Genomic DNA, 20,054 nt, shown 5'->3' on the forward strand with positions numbered 1-20,054 from the left:
CTATCTACAAAGTGGATTGCCATAAAATAAAAAATAATGTTATAGGCCTACAATATAAGTGTATGTTATACATATTAATTCAAGAGCAACACGCTCAGCTCAAAATTGTTATTTTTCCAAATCTTGATAGATTTATTCTTAATAAAATTAATTATGTTTTCACTCTTAAAAATTTGAGACCAAAATCTTAAAAGAATAAATTCGTTGTGTATTCACTTCTCACAATTTAAGAGCAAGAAAAAGAAACTTGGAATTTCTGAATTTAGTAGAATCAGAAACTCTTTCATCAAAAATCTCCGGGAACCTAAATGATCCCAGATACAAAGCAAAAAGTTCACTTAAAATACAGATGGTCTTTTCAGATGGACTTGAGTCTTCAGGTTATTTTAGTTCAATTTACAGAAACTAATTGAGCATTTTTTCAAACATTAATTTGATAATATACGTTATCAATCTATGCTGAAAAACCATTGAGCCAAAATTTCATCAGACTTTTCAAAAAGCTCAACTGAACTATCTGCTTTGAAGTCAATAAATTGAGATTTTAAAATGAAAATTTCGACTGGTGGTAAGTATATGCTGGATAGATTTATTCTAATTGAGAAATATTCGTACCTGAAGATCTGTCTTCTCCTCATCGATGACGCGATTGCTTCCATTCAAGGCACTAAGTTCGTTTTGCAGCTGATTTACTGCAATTGAACGAGAAACGAAAAACATTTCAAACTTCATCCTCGGTAAATTCAGAATCTTCATGTAAAATTGCAAGTTAATCCACTAGCTCTTAAGTGATAATGCGTCAAACATGTATTTCCTATATCGTACATGTATAAGCCAATACCTCCCTTTATAATATTTTAGATAGAAGTTAAAAAACTTTCTCTATTCCGAGAATAACCTTGATACCTCTTTGTTTTCAAGCTACTTATTTTCAAATGTATAATGACATTTCAGATTTACACAGATTTCCAAGCACCGATAAAAGAATAAACGTTTAAATAGCAATGAGTACAAATTAGAAAGTGAAGTTCAAGCCTCTTATTCCCACAAATGACACTGATAGTTTATAGAAGTGAAATTCTACTCTATTTAAATTAAATTTTCTTGGTCATACTGATATCATTTTCAAACACTTTCCTAATATTTTTATCACTTGACAAGATCCATGTATATGTTCTATATTTTTTTATTAAATTTTTTCTATATAAATTAAGAATCTATAAGCAAAATTTCAAGTTAATCAGTCCAGTAGTTCAGACGTGATGATGCGTCATTCGTGATTTTCCTATCTCGTAAGCCAATTCATTCCTTTAATACTATATATAGATAGATAGATAGATTGAACAACTTGTGAGCATGATGGCTTTTTAGAAAAACGCAAAACCTTTGCAATAGAAACTAGGTGATCGAGCAACGTGGAGTTTGCATGGCCTGAATTATTGAACGGGCGTATTGATCGATCAACATACCTCTACTATTCAGGTCGTCTCTCTCTTTTGTTAGGTCCTCCACACTAGTCTTGTAGCGCTTCAGCTGCTCGTCCCTCATTTCCAATTCCTTGTGCACTGTCAACTTGTTTTCGGCAAGAGAGAGCGTCGATTCCTCTTCCCTCTTTTTCATTGACGACACCGTACTTTGCAGTTGCTCGATTTGCTCCTTGGCATCGTTCAAATCTTTAGTTAATGACGACAGCTTCTGAGAATAGAGGTTCTGAAATGGACAACACATTCTAATGGTTTAAATGATCAGAGTATTTAGAAAACTAATGAAAATAAATGATTATTTAGGAAATTGGTAGATAATGGTGTGTATCCAAATTGGTGAATACATTGATAGATGAGTAGTTGACGGTGTAAATTCAAAAACGTCTCCTTGTTCTTCGGATCCTTGTTACTTGAATCCTTGTAAATTGGTAGATACATTGGTAGTAATTTGTAGCTAGAAGTGCAAATCCAAAATCGAATCATCTTCTCCTCAGAAGAGTCCATTAAATAATAAAAACGAGTTATGTATTTCCAAAAATCTAATAGAATACTAATAATATACAGTATGATATACAATATTACATCTTTTGTTGAAAATGATCTATTTTTCAAATACAAAGAAAACTGAGAATCGTTATCGGACGATGATATTATTAGTAAATAACTAATAGTGAGTAGGTTTTTGATTTTGTATTCAATTTTTTTCAAATAAGTGCAATTTTTATTGAGTTTTTAATTTATTGTGATGTATTCTGTGATTCATTTAGAGTATAAAATCAACCTTCAAAAATCAAAATTTTCAAATCATTATTCCTGGACCGAAAATCAAGTGACGAAGCAGTGTGTGATTACATAACCTCAACTTTTGGACAACATTAACATTTTATCAACATTTTTGGAGAGGAATAGTACAGGCTCAGCCTAGTTTTTCCTCCAATGTCATAATTGTATTACGATTATAGTATAGTGTTTCATACAATAAATGAATGAATGAATGAATGAATAATAAATTCAATTGATTTGCCATACTTTAGTGTGGAAAAAATATATACACGAACAGTATTACAATAACTGTCAAGACTTTACAACATAGATTACGTGGATCTATATTATTAATATCATAATGATCTATTATTATTTAATAGCATGTATTATTAAGGATAGACGTGCGTGATAGATAGCGTGAAAGACTGCTCTCGGAACAGTCGCCTGAATTGCATCGCACTGCGACTTTTAGTCCATATCGAAACCTGCAGCTAAAGTAAGGTCCACGTTATATTGGGATTAAGAAAGATATGAAAACAGCGTTGCCACTGCCTTCTACAGAGGATAGCTGATACCGGTATATCTGATGAAATATTCAATGGTCATTCTTATTAAAAATAATCCACTCGTCAAGAAAATATATTTTTTCCTACACTCCAGATTTGCAGCATGACAACGCAAAATAGTTAGTAGGTTATATGGAGCACCAGTGCAGCAAAATCAAAATGAAGTTGGTAACAGTGACTGCTGTGGCTGCTATAGTGAGCAGAGGTGCAACGAAGCACAAAGAGCACCTTATTAAGTATATATTATAACCAAGGACAACATTTTTATTCAATTTGACAATAAATTAAGGTTTTTATCAATAATAAAATGACACAGAAAAACATTTGATGCATTTCAGGCAATTTTACCCATAATTACCCACTTTTCATATTCAATGGTAACTGTAGGAAAAATTTAATGTGAAATACGTGCGCAAAGTTCCTCTGCTGCACTCAACAAACCATTCCGCCCTCGCCTACGGCTCGGGCGTAAACGTTTCTTTCGGTGCAGCAAACTGTTACTTTGCGCACTAGTTGCACAAATAACTATTCCAATGATTAAATAATAATTTTTCATAATTGAGATTGAATATTTGGTTGATTATATTTCTACACTGTTAAAAACGATCTGTCAACTTTGCGGAGCAAGAAAAGGATAGCTCTATCTGCTTTGTGGCATGATAGTAACATCAATGTTGATCAAATACTGCCATTATAACGTGGACCTCAATATAGGAAAACGACTGTACCCAGTCCTGTATGTTGAGTCGATGCCGAATACGGCATCCGTCAACCGCAGAAATTTTCGACGGAATGGAAATCGTCTCTCTGAGAATTATTGCAATCATGAATTTTCTTAAATAAAATTTTTTAAGCTGCATTCATCTGTTTGTTGACCAATTGTGCACTTATTGATTTTTTTGAGTTGGCTAATGAGCTTTGATTGATGTATGAAGTCTGAATTCAATTACATGTTAGGAAGGGAAAACTGCCGAATTGAAAAATAATTTGACATTAACTTTATAATAATTCAAGTTATAATGATGGTTGAATGTATGATGAACTGATTATTATCAATAGCTTGATAACAGACTCATATATTAACAAAAGTTTATTTACCTTAGTAGATGCTAATTCATTCTGATGTTTGCCAATGATCTCGTTCTTTTCCAATATGGATGCTTTACTTTCCTCCAACATCAATTCCAAGTTCTTTACTCTTTCTGAAATTAAAAAAGTACTTTATGAATTAACTGACTGATAAATTGTTCCTCTATGATCTATTCACTTACTCAGTGAATAAGTCACAGAAGGACACCGAGAGAATAAATCACTATTCACTGTGTGGAATGAATATAAATGGGTTTGGGCATCCATCAGACGCAATTTCAAATGAAATTATTCATTCACTAAGGTTACATATTATGAAAGGTGGTTTACAGCTCTTTTTCACGAAGGATCTGTTTTAATTGAAGAATTTAAATCTAAATAGGTTATGTTTGAAGATTCACCCAAGTTTTCACTTTGAATTCTTTTTTTATTACGTAAAAGTATCAATGGCTAAAAATCATTAAACTTCCAATGATTCAAAATTGATATTTTGAAAAAATTGCAGATAAGTATTTGATCCAAAATTGATCTTTGAAAAAAAAATGTTGATAAGCATCTGTTTCAAAAATTTATCTTTAAAACAAAATTGCAGTTGAGTGTTTGATTCAAAAATTCATCTTTAAAGAAAAATTGCAGATAAGTATTTGATTAAAAAATGTATCTTTCAAGGATAATTGCAGATTAGTATTTCAATGTGAACAATTTTTATGTATCAAATCTAATCTATACCACCCATAAAAATGGTGTACCTTCAAGAGCTTTACTGTCATCGCTGGGTGGGTTTGAAAAATCCATAAGATTTTTATCTTGCGTTGCAGGTTTCTCCAGCTCATCTCCTTTTTTTAATAGTTCAATCTGCAAGAAAAGTGAATGCATGTATGAAAACCTGGACATTATTTTCGTTTGTGATAATCGTATTTTGGAGGCGTATTCGATCAAGCTCTCCAAAATAAATACTTGAAAATATAAATATAATCCCACATAATACACTCCCAAATGCTATAATAATACATTATGAAACAATCAAGTGACTGTCTGATTTAAACAACGGCTTCTCGTTTCAAGATTCATTTACTTTCAGGTGATTGTTTGGAAATATATTACAGAATACATCATCAAAAGTTACTAGATAATTGATTGATTGAGTACTTTATTTATGTAGATTACAATATATACTGGCTTATACACTTATATACAATAGCTTACAATACAGCAAAATTATAGATGAATTTACATAATATAGACTAAGAAAATAACTATTGAACTGTATATGATATGAAAAAGCAATTTGTAATATAATAACTATAGATAATAATCATATTGTTATGCATCTACATAAATTGGCGGAGCTTTGGACATATCAATGTCCATTCTTTGGGAAGAATATTAAAAATATCCTCCCCACTAACTCTCTACCAAATACTCTCTACCTCTCTACATAATTCAAAGAGTACTAGTAATTCTGTGTAATTAAATTATAGAACATTGAAAAAACATTAATAGAAGTGAGAAGTTTTTCACTGGAAGAATTGTCTTCTCAGCGGATTTTGTCCGTGAATGAAAGCAAGAAAGTCCTACAACATTATTTGAATTGGAACATTGGATATGGAGAATTTTATAACATATCATACGGTACACTTAAGTAATGTAACATTGAAAAATGATCATCACAAAAAATCGTTCACAAAAGCCCTGATTTCCAATAAAAAAACACTTAAGAATAATAACATAATTGAAGCCCTGCATTCCAATGAATTTCTGCTCTTCTGGACAAAAATAGAATACCATTGGTTGTGAAAAAGAATCAATAAGCAGCTAAAGAATCAATAAAGAATCAATTGATTCTTATGGAAGTGTTCAAACGCTTTCATCAAGTCAATGTGTGAACACTTCCTTAAAAAGGAAAGCTATTTTTCTAACGATCAGAGAAGAATGCAATTGAAAATCCAAAGACTTTCCAAAGGTACCTTTAAAACGTCTTTGCGGGAATCTGGGCTCAAGTAAATGACAATTTGTAACTAACCTTTGTGTTGAGAGTTCGTATCAAGTGATCCTTCTCTTCCAGATCACTTCGCAGAGCCTCTTCCAAATGAGCTTTGGCTTCTTGCTCGAGCGCACACTGCTCCCGCAGCTCACTGAATCTCCTCAACGCTTTATCTTGAGTATCTAATAGGATGTTCTGAAAAAGATAAATATTTTCATGATATCAACACTGGTGTGACATTTGTTCAATAATCATACTTCAGAGCTTGGAATATAGTGATCCGTGGTCTAGTGGATAGAGTGCTTGCGTAGCAGCATAGAGATCCGGGTTCAAACCCTCTCATTACCAAAAGTTTTTTAACCAGATCACTCCCGTGTTATCGGATGGGCACGTCGAACTGTCGGTCCCGGCTGATGTTTGACAGTCGTAAGGCCCATTGACGGCTTCAATTATATATTCAGGCGATGGGACCTTCCCGCAAGTTACTCCCCACCAACAAAAGCCATACGAATTTACTTTACTTTAGAGCTTGGAACATTATTTTCAAAAGTTACCTTTCCTCCAAATGAGGTTCAGTTATCATTGCTTCGAATTATGTATGTCCATTTCCTAGATTACCTATTAGACTATAGGTAGCTCATAACAAGAAGGCCCCTGCCAACAATGAAACATATGATCAAAGATGAGACAACATTTTCCTTTGTTTTTCCGTCTAATGTTTTATTAATTAACTGAGCATTCGAATCGAACTGGAAATTCACATGGAGCATCGACTTTGAAGTTCCACTAGCTAACGAACGATTTAATGAGTGTCCTAGAAACCAGCATTAGTGGCATTGATAAATATCATTAATGTTTATCATCTAATTGAAATGTAACTTGTGTCTACAAAAGTATGAACGAAAAAATATTAGTTTAGAATAGGATGGCTCCTATTTTACTTTTTAAAGTCAATTAATATTATTCAACAACATTTTTCTGGAATAGTTTAAAGAGTGATGTGGGCAAATAAAAGCAGAAAAAGGTTCATATCATTAGGCTACAATCGTTCTTTATGGAGATTCACAATAATTGATAGTGTAAACCAAAATACTAGAATCTGTCACAAAATATACCAGAAATTTACTAATGACGATAAATATTGTTATTCAACGATACAATTGTTGTTTATTAATTGATTGACGTAATTCTTCAATTAATACTTTTGTCACTGTTTCAATTAGAAGAAAATATCCTACCTTGCATTTGGTGTTTTCCTTTTCGAGCCGTCGATAATGCTCTGCCAAGTCTACGAATCTGCCCTTATACTTGTTATAGCGCATTCGCAGCTTACGATAGGCTTCATACAGATTTTCTTTGCTAACTCGGTCAAGTTGTACATTGAGTGAATCTTCCACTTCACTGGCTGACTCCAGATCCGACTGAAAATAAATAACGTTCCATTAGTTTAAGGAATATTTTTGTAAATACAAATATGATTTCTTTCGAAAGAATAAGGAAGGTTTATGTCGATTCTTAGAAGATTTTGTTAGCAATACAAATCTTATTTCTCTCGAAATAATTGACCAAACGTAGTGTGGTCTATGTTTTAACTCGGATTTTCTTTTGTCAGTCTGAATGTATGTAACGCGATTACGGCCAAACGCGTTGATAGAATTCTATGTGATTTGGCAGGAATATGTGAATATTTTTTTATATGTGAATATTTCCTATTTTAGTTATAATAATGTGAAATATTTCTTCTATGTTTAATTTTGAAGCAAATAAATTTGAAAATCTACTTTGTGAAAATACTTGAGGACTGAAAGTTTTGTGAATTGAAGAACTACAAGACTTAACCTATTTCGGACTATGTGTAACCTTATCTAAATTTGGGAGAGGAATTGCACAAGGTTACCTTATTTTCATCTCCCTATCATTTTGATAATGTATACTTATTGTATAAATAAATAAATATTCTTTTTTCAACAGCGCGTCGATGTATACACAAGGTTTTTTGAAATGTTTCATTTTAAGGATAATATGAAAAGAAAAGGAATTCCTTCATACTCCGATATCACTATTTATCATCTACTCTGAAGATAGGATTAATCAGACTATAGAATTATTCATAATCAATCAGCAGACAAGTGAATTACACAGATGTCTGGAGAAGCTGTGTCTATTTCTATAAGGTCTATAGTTTCAAAGACCTTAAAGAGGTATGCGTCTCTAAGGCCTTTGGTATCAATATTTTGTTTTGCAGTCATGGAATTACTATGCGTGCCCAACAGTATCAATATTCTCACATTTGAAAAAAAACTAATTTGATAGTTAATTAAAAATAATCAAATGAACTGAATAATGCTGAAGAAATTATAATATTTTTGATTGTAAAAAATTAATTTTCATCAGATGGAAAGATTATCACGTAACTGGATGAATTATATCATATGGAATACAAATTCAAACGTAAACTGAGTTTGTTAACATTTCAAACAGGTGACATCAGATACTTGTGGATGAAAAAACTGCGTGAGGTCTACTGTTCACAAAACGACTAGTAATTAAGATTCACGCTTATTCATCGTTTAATAACACTCAAATCACATGAATGAATGGGAAAGGAATAACAGGCACAGCCTAAACCTGTTCCTTTCATAATTTTGATAGATATTGTGTTGCAAAAATAACTTACTTGCAGATGAAAACTGTTGGATGACGGTTCATAGCGTGGGAAGAACGACGAGGCATCACTGGTCACTGAGCTGACGGACGACTTGCGGGAGCGAGTGCTGGTGTCGTGCGAGAAGGACGCATCCAGAGAGGCCACTGATGACGTTTGTCCATGCAGGTTCACCGTGGTGAACCCACCAGCTTTGGCCGGCGAATTCTTTGGCGTATCTTTCGCAGAAATTACAAAACTTATATTATTGGGTTGTAATCTATAATATAATATAATAAAATAAAGAATTGGCTTATACACGTTCGGGATCGGAAATTCACAAATGAACTACGTCTGAACTACTGGACTGATTAACTTGAGATTTAGCGTATTATATATTCTTGATTTACCGAGGATGGTTACAGGCCAATTTTCATTTCTTCAAGACTTCAGTTCGTCAAGTTTCCAGTTTGACAAATTTCTAATAAGACCCTTGCGGAGCACGGGTTACCTACTAGTGTTTAATAAAAAATTGAACATTTTAGTTTGATGTGTGTGTTGCAGAAATTACAAAACTTACTTTATTAGGTGGCAAAATTTTATACAATATTCATCATTTTAGTTTGGTGTATCTGTCTGAGAAATTACAAAACCTACATTATTAGATATGGTGGCAATGTTTAAAATAAAATTCATCATTCTACTTCAAGTGAAGCTAGTTGTCCACTAGAGTACTACTGTACTTACATAAACATTAAAAATCAAAGTATCCTACCCTTTCTAACTTAATTATTTTATTTCTCACAACATGTTTCTACTTTAAAAGTCATTCGGATGTTAAGTACACTACCGTACTGTATACTGGATAGTATCAACAGACCATGACTGTTGAATGTTAGGTGACAATAAGTTAGATGTACACGAAGAAGTTTAAACTTCTTTGTAATGAAATATATTGTATTTTTCAAGACCATCTATTATTGGATGATATTGATACAGTTTTTTCAATACACAGTAATTATCTTCATTAGAGAAGAATACAGAAATAGAAAATATTGAAATTCGATTAGTATTAAAATTCACTACCTACCTTGATTATCTTCGTCGTCATCATCAATGCAGAAGTGATCATTCGAAGAAGGTTCAAACACTGAGCTGCTGGAGGGCGAAACTACTGCCTGAAAAGTAGCAACAAAATAATTCACTTGTTGAATTCTAAGAGACTCTTCCAGAAGATTGTGAATTAATGAGTTTTTAATCAATTTTCTACTGTGAGTTAGAAATATACTAAATTTATAGCAATAAAATACTAAAATCAGCATAGTTTATCTATGGATAGAGCTTTTTTGTAGTAGTATTTTTCTGCAGCCACCAGCAAGACCTCACAGTACAATACCATAGGTGATACGTGTAAGAAACCATGAAAAGAGACAGTATTATGTTTACTTTACTTCTTTGGTCCTCCCAATAGTCTGGATGCCCGGAGAGTCATCGCGTATCTTCCCTTGGAGAAGGGTTGTCTTCTGGAACTCAATCCTGTGTTGGAAGGTGTGCTCCTACACATATTCTGCACGCGTGACAAGGTACTTCAGAGAGACAAGAGCTCTCAAATTGTGCATTAAGAATGTAACTGCTGACAGTTTATTACATAATTATGTCAACATTATGCTCTCATGTCAGGGTAGTATCCATCATGAAACAGATACGCTTCAAACTGTGATTTTTTAGACCCCAACTATATTCTGAACAAAATAACTTCTGACTTGGGAGGGACATGCGCAGCAGAGAAGGCATACAGAGGTAGGGATACAACGGCGGCGAAGTTTCCGTTCTGCACTGGCCAGCATTCTCTAATATCTCGTGAGCATTCAAGCCCTCATGTTAAACTTACGGAGTTTCCTGTCTGGAAGCCTCTACTTGAATAACATTAATGGACAAATTGGCAACTGCGCTTCTAACTACGACTCTATCCATCACAGAAATTGGCTGATCTCCCTCCATTTCTTTGTGCCGCATATTCCTCCAAGTCAAAAGTTATTATACATAGTATAATATAAGGGCGAAATAGACGCTCTAAATTTATTTCGCGTTTGTTTCGATTATGGTCTCTTGTAGGGGCGCTTATAGCCTATTTAGCTTGTATACGGTAGCCTAGTTAATATCATAAGGAAGAGACTATGCATCCGGTCAACAAGCGAGTAAAAGCTAGTGGATTCCGCTCTATGATACAGAGTAGATTTTGGTTTTAGTTTTCCCAGTCTTTAATGACAAATTTTTAACTTTGAAACAAATGCTGGCAACCTCTTTATTAAAAGTGAACCAATTTTTTGGCATCTTCAATATTTTATATATTTCTATTATGGAGGATGATATAAGATTTGTTTAATACAGGCTATTCGTAAATATCAATGTAAACTACTGAATCTTACATCTCTAAACTATTGTTACAGTTCTATAATTTGTTTTAGAAATTACCGAGTTGAAACAATAATGTAGTGGAACATTTTTGAACGCCCAAGCAGAACTGTAAGCTATATAATTTAAATACATGAGATTTGCCCAAGTTTCACATAAATGGTACAAATTTATAAGGTTGCAACAATCTTCCTAACCTCAAATATTTGTTTTCATGTATGATAGCCTACTTTTAAACCAAGCGATTTAGCATGTATGGTAATGTAATAATTCATTGATCAATTACTTTTTAGAAGTATAGGTACTGAAGGCAAACTTGCAAGGAATATTCTAACACTTACACTTGCGAGTTGTTGTACTGATTTTAACGGAGATTGTTTCACCTCTTCAGCTATCTTATCTTTCAATTTCTTGAACATAATTGATATTTCTTTTACAGCACTACAAGTAGGCCTATTTACTCAACCAAATATAGAATCCTTTAATACTTTAAAAACAAAAAGGTTTACCCTATTAATAGCCTAAAATTGAAAAACATATATTATTGGATTGGAAATTATTAACACGTCACAATATTGTTTTCAACTTAATACATTCAAACCCACTCCTTTCTTATCAGTCCCCCTTTTCATCACTTCTCGGTCTTCTTTTTACACACTCTCTCTATCTATATTATTATTTGCATTCTGCATTTATTTGACATCTCAAAAAATCCAAATTCACAGCCACACCACAAAACCGTTCAACAGCTGACAAGTTTTTTCATCATGCTATTCCTGTGCCTTCTTTATCAAAATTGGCTTTTCAAAATATCTACACAATACTTAATTTTTTATACAGTCATCCAATAATTTTTTACAATTTTTTGTTCTTCTTGAACGGTTTTTCAATAAATTTTCATAAGAAACAAAAATCAATTTTTAAAAATTTCCCCCCAGGCATGGCCATATAATTTTCTAGTTACTATAGGTGGCCATGACCACGCCATGTAAAAAGGCGCTAGATTTAAAACTCTTGAATCACTGATGCAGTTCCATCAAGCTCGGTCAATAGGAGTGTTCATAATTATACAGAATGTTTCAGAAGTAGTGTCGAACATTTTAGGGTATTGTTTCTGGATGATAGGAGACTACAAAAAATAATGTATTAGTTTAAAATCAAGTCAGGCCAGTAATGGCAAATTATCGATAAAAGTGGCAGAGATGAGAGATAGACAAAGGCAATAAATGAGAGTATCACTCAAAATTACATTTAAAAAAAACTATAATTAAATTGGCAGGAGCATATCGTCGCTATTTGTAACCAAATAATATCTCATTTAAAGGTTAATGTTACATAAATGTTGTTTACGGTTTTTAGTAGGGTGAAAGGATTGATGTTTCACAAAATAATCCATTCTAGTAGTTTGGAGTTGATTTGAAAATCTGTGTCTATTTGTAGAATAATATTATACTTACAGTGACCTATTGCTAGTTCCTACAGAGTGTTTCAGAAGCATGTGTCGAACATTCTAGGGTATTGTTCATGGATGATAGGAGACTTCAAATGTCCTATTTGAAGTGTCCAAAACTCAGCGGTTATCCTTATAGCTGCCATTTTGTTTTTTTCACTTAGGACTTTTTATCTCAAGAACGAAATTTTGTAGCCTATTGATCTGAAATGTGACATGAATATTTATGCTATAAAGACTTAACTTTAAAAAATAAAATAAAAAATCGATATGGATATTCAAAATTGCGGCCATTTTAAATTTTTGATTTCGAATTTCACGAAAACCATTCACTTTAAAGAAAATTTACAAGAGACAAAAAAGTATCAAGATTTCAAGGATACTTTATTTATCAAGATTGGTCAAAGCATAACAGAGAAATTAATTCTTTTCGTACTACATGCATGCACAAGACAAACAAGATCATCCGAAAAACATTGTAAAATCAGCTGTATGGCCATATGAAGCCATACCGAGTTTCAAAGCTTGATTTTAAATACAATTGGAATTGAAAATTCAATATTGATGTTCAAATGGTGGAAAGTGGTCATGCATGCAGTACGAAAATAATTATTTTTTCTTGTTATTCTTTGACCAATCGTAATATATAAAATATCTTTGAAATTTTGATAAAATTTGCTAACTTTTTGTCTCTTGTAAATTTTCTGTAGAGTGGACGTTTTCGTGACATTTGCCATCATAAATTTGAAATGCTCACCATTTTGAATTTTAACATAGACTCTTTTCATTTTATTTTTTAAAGTTGAGTTTTTATAGCATACATATTAATTTCAAATTTCAGGTCAATACAACATTTCATTCTTGAGATAAAAAGTCCCAAGTGAAAAAAACCAAATAGCAGCTATAAGGATAAGCGCTGAGTTTTGGACGTTTGCAGTCTCCTATCATCCTGGAAGAATACCCTAAAATGTTCGAAACTACTTCTGAAAAACTCTATATAATTCATATGACATAATAATGACAATAGCAGGAAAGCTTCTATCTTCTATTATTCCAGTGCTGAGTGCACACATAGCGTTCCCAGTTTGACTATGTTCAAATGTCTTGACCAAGATTGGTGAATCTGGGCATAATAATGGATTCAAATCACTCTCGCTAAATCTGCACTCATTAACAAACCAGTACAGTTCTTGGCCAAATACTTATTGTAAGCTACATGAGTTATTTAGAGGATGGAAGTATTAACTATAGACCAACAAATAAATTATTATTCAATTCATCTGATACCAACTCAATTGTACACAATATGAATGCTGCCAAAAATAAAAATATCACAGATACAAAATAATATTTTGTAATAAAATATGGTACCGCACATCTATGGTACTACGCATCTATACGTGAGGTCCACGTTATAATGACAGTATTTGATCAACTTTGGCTTTGCTATCCTTGTCTATCATTCGACAAAGCTGGTGGTACTATACTTTTCTAGGTCCACAACGATGCTAATTATGTTTTTGACAGTGTAGAAATATAATTAACTAATGCAGAGAATCGGCATCGCTATTCTTCTATCTTTATCTACTGCCATTATAACGTGGACCTCACTATAGCTGTAAGAAGCACAACTTTTGTGTAGCTATAAATGTTACTTAGCAAACTGTGTGAACATGCAATGACTACTTACCTATAATGAATTAAATTACTTATGGAAAAATATAAATTACAATAATTATATTATGATGAGGTACAGTACTGTATAAAAAATAATCTCATCAATGGTTTCTTGAAAATTATATTTTTATTCGATTCCAAAGTCTAAGATCATACTTGAATTATCCATACAGGATTTATAGTTCATTTCGAAATCGATATCCCAAAATCCTGCGCATTCCAACTTTCCCCTGTTGTGTAATCCAGCATAGTCCCAACAAGTCACTAAGCCATCTGAATCGCAATCCTGAAAAAACCAAGAATGATTTAGAATTTGCAAATGCGATTGAAAGCCTTTTGAAAGAGATTTGTAAATAACATACTAATCCATAGAGCCTATGAATTAATACAGTAATACAGTGGACAAAGTGATAGTGTACATTTACAACATTATAAAAAGAACGTTCTAGGTATAAAAATGAAGTGTTACCTATTTCTTAATAATTCAAGTCTTTATTCACAGAAGTAATACGCAAAAAAAATATTGATTAAAGTGAATATTTACTATATTATTAACGTAATATTAATTAAATTATCAAGTGTCACAAAATGACATCTATATCTTGTAAATTTCTAGTTGTGTTTTGTGTATCATTGAATAAATAAATAAATGAATAGAATAAAAATAATAAAGATTAATAAGGAGTATTAGCCTATTTATAATTATTTTGATGAATAATATTTTCAAACTTAACAATTATTTCATCTTTTCTATATTTTTGTCCATAGATAATTTACAAATGGTACTGTAAGTTGAATTTTCGGATCAAATCTGCTCCAATCAAATTCTTACAATCATTACCAGTGTTAAAGTAAAAAATGTAATTCTTGCAAAAAATGGGGGTATGAGCTTTATTACATCTAAATGTTGTCTTACTTACATATGGATTTTTCTTCATATAATTGGCAACCACTTCTGCACCACAGCTAAGATCTGAGACGCATCTAATGTACGCTGTAAGCAAAATGCAACAATATTTTATCAACACATCCCCAGAACGGTTTCAACTGAATTACAAATACATATGAAATAATACAACGAAGGATTACAAGTGGGTTTTTGCAATTTTCCTGAGACTTGCCCGTATAGTGGCAAATTACATTTTAATAAGGTTGAAGATGGAAGATTCTTCAAAAATTTCCTTCTGCTATATTAGATCTTCGGTCAATATTCGCAGTATCAGAAGTCCTCAGTTCTATTTATCTAGCTTCCATTGGTTATTTGAAATGATTGTTATGCAGAAATACATTTTAATAGATTGGTTTGATAAAAAACCAAACAAATCTCGAGCTTTGCAAATAGTATTCAAGTTTCATAAATATGATGATTCACCACTTCAGTTATAGCATCGATTTCCACTTCAATATTGCATCGACTTGTAATGTTTCATAACAATTGTCATAGTTGTATGCTTATTGAGCAAGTTGATAAAATCAAATATTTAGGCCTTTTTATTGATAAAAATTGTAATTGGAATGAGCATATTAACTCTATTAATAAATATATGTTATCTGCTATAAGAACATTCTACTACTTAAAGAATATTTGCCATGTAAATGTATTAAGGTTGATCTATTTTCCATTATTGAAAGTAAGCTACAATATGGGATCACTTGTTGGGGAGGTATTTATTTCACAAATATCAATACACTTTTAGTTGCACAAAAGAAAATTATCAGATACCTAGAACGGAACATGCAATGGTTTTTTTTAAACAATTTCATATTTTGCCATTAAGATATTTATATGTCTTTAGAGTTTTAAGAATATTTTTCATTAGGGGAGGAAATGTTCAAAGTAATGCTAGAGTTTACTCTAGTCGTTTGAGATTTCAAAATAAGGTCATTCTGTTGAAGGCTAATGTTGAAGCTTTTCGTAGGTTTTTTACTTTTTGTGCTTTAAAGTTTTATAATTATCTACCTTTCCATGTGTCCTCTAGTTTAAATTTAAGAATTTTTCTCAAGGAATTGAAATCTTGGTTGTTTTCACTAGAAGATGTTGAGTTTCTGTTTAGATAGTATGGTTACTTTTATATTGTATTTTTGATATTATCATATTGCAGTGAATGATACATTTATGAAGGGACAGTTTATCTCTTAGTACTCTTCAACATATTTTTTTCTCTGTATTATAAACATTTATCAAGTTTTATATAATTTTAGCTAGGCTCTAAGCTACTCTTTCTTTATTTTCAGTGTGATGGTGCCTCAACACGTTTTTTTCAAATGAGGTTACCTAACCACTTTATATTATTGTTTTGTAATGTTTTGTGTATTATTTATTATTGTAAATTGTAAAGTGTGTCAATAAATGAAATAAAAAACTTCCTCTAAAACATAGGCCAACATGATGCTAAGTTAGAAAACAGGACGCAAGTCAAGTGGATTATTCTCATTTTACAATTGCTGATAGCTTCTCATTTGAACATAATATCAATGTTCCTAAATTACAACTAACAATTCTCAATTGCATACGATAGCTTCTCAACTACAATAATTATTGAATGTTCTCATTTACATTTTTTGTTTCATCTACTTATTCACCAACAAATGACAAAAAAACGTGAGTTAGTCTTTTTTTCATTTGATTTCTCTTGAATACAATTGATATCTTCTCAAATAAAATTGTTACTTTCTCAAATACTATATTGGAAACGGCGGTATAGAACGTTTTTTGTCCAATTAATTCGGAAAACTTGAAAACTCGATCCTTGTGATATTCCTTGACAGTGTCAAGAAAATATGGTTTTCCCAGCCAACGACGAACAATTAAGTATCAAGTAAGTATCTAGAATGTAAAAAGACGCCTCATACCTCCTTCTGATTCGGGGCTATCGAAGGGCAGTGTGGGTGAGTTGGAGTCCAGCCAATACTCGTAGCCAATGGAGAAAACGCCACACACATCTCCGTCGCACTTCACTTCTAGACCACATCGACTCGCTCCGTTGCAAATACACGTCAGGCATTTGTTGGTGATCGGCTCGATAATTAGATCTCCACGTACTTTTGTAGAGAATACAAAAATACATAAAATTATTGTTTGCGAATGATAATGGTGCGGTATCGACTGGGGTTTACAACAGGTCAGCTATCATAACTGGCATTGTATTTGTTAGTTTATTGTAACCTTCGTTGTACACGTCAGTTATTGTAACCGAAGGTTAAAATGAAATGGATATTGATTTTATTTATTTATTCATTTATTGTACAATAGTATTGTAAAATATGAATAACATTATATTGTTGACATAATTGAAAAAGCCATAAACATCAATTGAGACAGTATTATGTCTTAATTGGTATTGGGATATTTTCAGTGGGTGAACAACATGGTACGGTATACAGTTACCACTAGGGATATGTCATAATAATAAAGTAAGGAGTCCAATAATTCAATACTCTCATATTAATAATTCTCTCATATTTTTGTTGAAAGGGTGATGATATGAACCATCAAACATCATTATTTAAATATTGAGAAAATTAAGTTTCAAAAATAAAAATGATGATTAATGTTTTAATAAAACAATTATGACAATTCACAAGATAAACAATGTTTCTAAATAAAAAACTTTTGATATTCATGCTTTGACATTCAAACTTTTGATATGCATGTCAAATTTTAATCATGATTGAATACTTCGAGAACCAATCAGAAGCCGTTTCTGAAAAGAAAATAGAGAAGTATTTTTTGATAAGAAGACTTCTCTAATAGGTTCTTGTAGCATTTAATCACGTTTAAAATCTATCAGAGAATACTTTTTGAAAAGAAGTAAAGTAGGTTTCTCTGATTGGCATTTTATCACGGTTGAAATATCTCAGAGTGTAAATTCTCAAATACTTAATACAGTGTAGCCCAAGTTTGTATCTGCTCATTGGGGTGTCTATTGTATTTTAGTTTGAAGTTAGAAATATACCTTTTGTGACTAGTTTTTTGTGATGACAAGATACGAGTCGAATGAGTCATGCTTAAGATGGAAGTAACGTGATTATGATTGATTGATTTATTTATTACATGCCAGGTCTTGAAACCCCTATTGCAATTGTAGAAAAATGCGTGACGATGTGTTACAGTAAATAAATAAGTGGAAAAATTGTAAAAAAAAATCCAATTGAAAATTAGAATATGTTTTAAATGTTATGGAAGACTTACCAATAATGGAGCCTTTATCAGACAACATATATGGAGAGAAAACTGCAAAAATAAGTGGTAGTAGCTTATTCATGCTAAGACTACGTGAAGAACAGAGAAGCGTTGTTTTCAAGAGCAATGAACTGTTTCTTCATTAATTGAAGGCTATCCTCTGGAAAGAAGATTTTACAAACAAAGCAAGTTATTAGTTATTGCAACTGTCGAGTAAGTAGGTAGTCCATTGTAACTACAACCACTAAACCATATCCTGTTTGAAATCACCGGCTCACATCTTATAATACGGTACCATGTACGTGTGGAAATTCACATACGCAAACAATAATTGGTATTTTTATTTTCTCAGGCGTTAACCAAACCAGTCTGTGAGTAGAATTATTATATTCATCCATTCTCTCTCTTCTATAAACTTTGACCTTACTCTTTGCATAAAAAAGTTGTTCTTGATGTAGCTATTAGATCCAGCTACTTTTCACCTTGAAAACAGCAGTTTCAATATTCACTGTTATTCAAGAAAAACATTCCAGTTCCAATAACACCAAAATATAATAAGATTTAGATGATAGATAGGTAGGCGTGATAACTCAAATACGTGACAAATTTTCTATTTGGTTAATGATAAAGTAGTAATTTCATGTAAATGCTTCTTCAATTTCTTCTATGGCTTCTTTAAAGCTTAAATACGTATTTATTTTAAAAAATACAAATATAAGGACAATGTAATAAAAATAGAGATGAACATTGAAACATTTAATTAAAATATAACTACAGATTTAAAAATATTTGTACAGACAAAAATATTCTTCAGTAAGTACATTATTTACAATAGTCAAGACAATTCGAAGGTGTTGGAAAATTTTAAACAAGTCACAATTACCATTACATTCATGCTCAGCTGAGGACGGTAAGATAATATGAAATATTGTCACATTCATGAAAAAGGATCGAACACAGCAATTTATAAGTAGAAAGAAAAATAAAAAAAAATCAGTATTTCAGTAGTGATAATCACTTGAAAAAATGCATGAATGTTGAAACATGTTGTGATTAAATGATTCAAAAAGGGTACTGAGATTTTTTATTTTTCTTTCTATTTGTATTACAAGTAGCCCCATACAGAAAAGAGATAAACAGCAATTTATGACTGACAAGTTTGTTAGGTTTAACAGCTTCGGTCGATTACGGAAGCGGACAAATAATACTAAGGTATAAGGCAGGACTGGGGCAATGAAAGATTTTATAGAAGCCAAGGTCACCTATACTAGAGATGGTTAACAAGGGTTCCACTTTTCCTCAAAGTGAAAATTATTTCTATAGGTGGAAAATACTGGCCTTATTAAGAAGTAAATTCCCATTCTTGAAAAATATCTTATCCAACTATTGAAAATGATGTCAAATATTTTAATATTAATAAAAATTTTAATCCTGGAACTGGGTTTAATAGTTTTTTACTGGTATGAAAATATTAATAAAGGATAGATAAAAAAGTATAATTTCAAACATTTAAAATAAAATTATCAATGACTGGTGGAGTTCGATGAACTTGAGTTTAAAAGTAGTTGAACTTGGAGTTGAAAAGACTCCTAGACTAAATATAATTTCAGGCATTGAAAATTTTGAAATATACAATGTAACAACATTTCAGTGATATCTGCTTTCAAACGTTAATACTCCCTGGTACAATATAACAACTGTTCTACATCGATTAGCTCACAGAACCCGCAATGTTTTGTAAAATATTAATCCTATTAGATCAGAATAATCAAAATGGATCAGAATAATCAAAATGGA

The 20,054-nt window shown here is 31.8% G+C and overlaps 2 protein-coding genes across 3 annotated transcripts; both read right to left on the bottom strand.

The window, feature by feature from the left end:
* Nucleotides 1-571: 571 nt before the first annotated feature.
* LOC120349416 (golgin subfamily A member 4-like) lies at nucleotides 572-11,674 on the bottom strand. The gene is made up of 9 exons (XM_039419398.1): nucleotides 11,289-11,674; nucleotides 9,623-9,710; nucleotides 8,566-8,771; nucleotides 7,127-7,309; nucleotides 5,928-6,083; nucleotides 4,654-4,759; nucleotides 3,914-4,017; nucleotides 1,470-1,710; nucleotides 572-692 (listed from the first exon to the last, which is right to left on the bottom strand). The coding sequence occupies exons 1-9, from the start codon at nucleotides 11,364-11,366 to the stop codon at nucleotides 595-597; spliced, it is 1,260 nt and encodes a 419-aa protein (XP_039275332.1). The 5' UTR covers nucleotides 11,367-11,674; the 3' UTR covers nucleotides 572-594.
* A 2,505-nt stretch (nucleotides 11,675-14,179) lies between these two features.
* Nucleotides 14,180-20,017, bottom strand: LOC111048429 (lysozyme 2-like). Of its 2 annotated transcripts, none has more exons than XM_039419402.1 (4): nucleotides 18,267-20,017; nucleotides 16,928-17,116; nucleotides 14,995-15,068; nucleotides 14,180-14,360 (listed from the first exon to the last, which is right to left on the bottom strand). In XM_039419402.1, the coding sequence occupies exons 1-4, from the start codon at nucleotides 18,337-18,339 to the stop codon at nucleotides 14,202-14,204; spliced, it is 495 nt and encodes a 164-aa protein (XP_039275336.1). In that variant the 5' UTR covers nucleotides 18,340-20,017; the 3' UTR covers nucleotides 14,180-14,201. The 2 variants fall into 2 exon arrangements, with proteins under 2 accessions (XP_039275336.1, XP_039275335.1); XM_039419401.1 differs by having other exon boundaries at nucleotides 16,928-17,119.
* Nucleotides 20,018-20,054: the final 37 nt, after the last annotated feature.

The sequence above is a fragment of the Nilaparvata lugens genome, chromosome 1 (genome assembly GCF_014356525.2).
Source record: "Nilaparvata lugens isolate BPH chromosome 1, ASM1435652v1, whole genome shotgun sequence".
Taxonomy (NCBI): Eukaryota; Metazoa; Arthropoda; class Insecta; order Hemiptera; family Delphacidae; genus Nilaparvata; species Nilaparvata lugens.